This window comes from Microtus ochrogaster, chromosome 6 (assembly GCF_000317375.1).
Source record: "Microtus ochrogaster isolate Prairie Vole_2 chromosome 6, MicOch1.0, whole genome shotgun sequence".
Classification (NCBI taxonomy): Eukaryota; Metazoa; Chordata; class Mammalia; order Rodentia; family Cricetidae; genus Microtus; species Microtus ochrogaster.
In genome coordinates, this window is record NC_022013.1 from 24007 (window position 1) to 27689 (window position 3683).

Sequence of the window (3683 nt, forward strand, 5' to 3'; positions counted from 1 at the left end):
AAATTTAAAAAAAAAAAAGAAGAACAATGGGGAAGAAATACAAAAAAAAAAATAGCAAGACACAGAGTGAGTGATTTAACCCCCAAAAGTGCACATGGGGACTAAGTGGGCTCTAAACCTTCCCATGCTAGAACAATGTTAATCAATTTCTTCACTGTGCTTCCTTTTCCAGATCCTATGTGTATTCATAGTTGCCTCTACATAGAATTCAGAAGAGTGACTAACATATGGTATTTGGGTAAGGGTATCTGGTTGAGTAATCCCTTTTCCCTATACCTCTCAAATCATATGGAGTATGTAGTATTTGGTTAATTACACCCTAAATTCTTTCTTCAGATTCTTTATGTATTAACATGCTTCTTTGGGGCATGTCTCTGGAATTAGTAAGTTCTTTAAAGACAAAGTAACATTCTTGCTCAAGCATTTCACTAAAACTTTATTTTGAATGCAGCATGACATTTCAAATATAAAATATGGGTCTAGGATGGAATAACGATCCATAATTGCATTCTGTAAAATTATAGTGTGAAAATGACACCTTTCCAGAATAAAACCACTGTGGATGAAAATATAGCATCCCACAGCCTAACTTGAAATGTCAGGAAATGCCTTGATCTGAATAAAAGATTATGGAACCACAGTGCTTTCAAGGTAAAGACATAAAGGAATAGAAAGACTTCTGAAATGGGTGTAGAAGAAAACATCTTTAAAGAGCTGGAAATCGCTCAGCCCTTATGAGCACATACGGCTCTTTCAGAGGACCTAAGTTCAGTTCCCAGCACCCATGTTGGACAGCTGAAATGCCAGCTTCAGGAGGTCTGACTCTCTATTTCAGCCTCCATGATACCTGCACTCACATATGCATATACCCATTTACAGACATACACATGTACACATAATTAAAAAGAAAAAGAAAGAAAATGCCTTTGAGGAGCACAATGCCCTTGAAATGACGTTATCAAGTAAGAAGAAAACAGAAGATAACCTACACCATTACACAACCTTTCACAAAGATGAAATATTTCTCTCTTTGCATTAATAAGTGAGGTACACACTTTTGTTGTCATATGACAGATACTAATCAAGAAACAGACAGTAGGGGGCTGGAGAGAGGGCTCAGCAGTTAAGAGCACTGGCTTCTGTTCCAGAGGACCCAGTCCCATAGAGCAGCTCCCAGCTGTTTCTAACTCCAGTTCCAGGGGATCTGACTCCTCCAAACAGACATACATGCAGGCAAAATACCAATGCACATAAAATAAAAACAGATAAATTTTTAAAAAGAAACACACAATAGGACAGACATGCAAATTAAATGTTTAGCCTGTTCTAGTTGTCCAATGGGAAATGTAGGCAATATATATCATGTAAACAAATTTGGCATCTCCAGTGCAAAAGTCACCATTAAGGTTGTTTGTTCAGTTGTTTTTTTGTTTTAATCAACACCTAGATTCGTGTCAAACAGACCTGTCATGGGAACAATACAAATATTAGGCAGGATCATGTATGGGAATCATAATTGTATCTAAAAGGAACTAAAACTCTGAATTAAGGTAACTTCCTAAAACAAAAATATCACAACACATAACAAGAAACAGTGCAGGAAGGCTCCTGGACTGACTGATACCAGGTTCCATACATCTCTTCACTTACAGTGCTTTGAATGAGAACAGTCCCCATAGGCTCATATATTTGAATGTTTGACTCTTAGTTTGAGATTTCAAAAGCCCATACTAGGCCCTGTCTAGCTCTCTTCCTCCATCTTGCAAATGGATGTAGACATAAGCTTTCAGCTATTGCTTCAGCTCCATACCTTCCTGCCTGCTACCTTACTCCCACCATGATGGTCATGGAACTGTAAGCGTGCCACTAAAAAGTGCTTTCTTTTTATGTTTCCTTGGTAACCGAGTCTCTTCAGAGCAAGAGAACAGTAACTAAGACATCACTGTAACACCAAATCCTGCCTCATCTAAGCCTGACACCCCACACAGTCAAACGAATAGCAGGACAACATACCTCCATGTACACACACATCTCATGGAACAGGTGCACTTTCTTTCATCCTTGACAAGGACTCATTACGTACTGGCAAGTATGGCCTCTGGCAATTCGACTCTTTACTTCCCAAGTGCTAGAATCAAAGGCATGTGAACCACACCTAGCTATTTCTTTTACATTATATGTAGGTCACCTATACAAGTTTTTACTTAAAGAAATCCTTTCACAGCTACAGTAAGTTTGAAGACCACTGGAATGAGGAATGATAACAGTGTTTAATGTTTAGAGTTTCAAGGTTGTGCAGATAAAGGCTTATGGAGAATAATTATCCTACCTGACGTGTGCATTGCAGTATCTTTTAGCATACTCGATCCAAGTTCCAAATTTTTGTGGGAAGAGAGCCTCAATCTGCATGAAAAGCTGGAACAATACAAATGTTCTTAATATATTACAATTTTCCAACTAAATTATTATGGTAATAAAAGAAATTAAAAAAAATATTAAGAGGTATAAAACCAAAAATACTTTTCCCTCAAGGCCTTTCCTTTTTCTTTACTCCCACCCTACCCATTCTTCAGGGATAAAAAATGTATACACACACATATACATATACATACTTTAAAAAAGATTTTTCTCAGCCACTGTATATATAATTGTGTTCACATATGGGCAATCATATTATGGTACAATGAAAATTTTACTACAAAAGTATGTCACAGGTAACTTTTTAAAAAAGAAGTATATAAGCAAAGTGCTATAATAATAAAGAACTTTTTAAATTTTGGAATCTAGCATGTTTAATATATACATCTGAAGAAGGGGCAGGGTTATTGCTTACACTTAATGAAGGAGGTAGAGCTATTACACACAGACAACCAAGGAGGCAGGGGTATTCTACACAGCTGAACAAGGAAACAGGCTTAGCTAATCTTCGTAAACATTCTCTGCGGGGAAACAGTCTTCTAGACATAAACATCCAAGAGCAGAGAGATATGGTAGACATTTCTGTGCCCGGTCAATATTGCGCTTCTTAGCCTCCCTGGCTGTGTTACTCCCACTCCCATGGAGCAAAGATGTAAGCAGTTGACATGCTCAGGTCTATGTCAAACAATACAACAAAACACATTCATTTAGGACTTCACTAACTTCCAACATAAAGGAGAAGACCAGTGGAACACACTAGGCAATAAAGCGAAAATGTGTCAGGACCAAGGTCATGCTGAGACTGAACAGCCGTGTACAAGGTATGCTTAGGCTGTGTCTTGGCTACTGTTATGATGAGCAAATATTCTTCCAGGGTTTATCTTGTGAACAGAGAGATAAAGTTTACAAAAACCAGGAATGCTTCCATATAGTGTTTCCTTATGCCGGTTTGCTTGGGAAGAAAGCTCTATCCATATAGTGTTTCCTTATGCTGGTGGTTTGCTTGGGAAGAAAGCTCTATCTCTGATGCCCTAAGTGTCGCATACCATTAAAATCCTTATTGTCCTTTATGCCTTCTCTATGACTGCCTAAGATTTGTAGTCCTTAAGTCCCATCCTTGAGAATACAAACAGGCATAGGAAATTATTTTACATGCATTTCAATTATCTCCTTTCACTTTCTTTTTTCTTTTTTGGTTTTTCGAGACAGGGTTTCTCTGTGGTTTTGGAGCCTGTCCTGGAAGTAGCTCTTCTAGACCAGGCTGG

The 3683-nt window shown here is 38.0% G+C and overlaps 1 protein-coding gene across 1 annotated transcript in view; it reads right to left on the reverse strand.

The window, feature by feature from the left end:
- The window catches only part of LOC101980314 (DNA annealing helicase and endonuclease ZRANB3-like), a gene marked incomplete at its 3' end in the record, with an annotated part of 124136 nt that overhangs the window by 19832 nt on the left and 100621 nt on the right, over positions 1-3683 (reverse strand). Inside the window, exon 6 of the mRNA XM_013346651.2 lies at positions 2330-2415. Within this exon, the coding sequence (XP_013202105.1) occupies positions 2330-2415 (86 nt within the window). The remainder of the gene's footprint in view (positions 1-2329; positions 2416-3683) is intronic.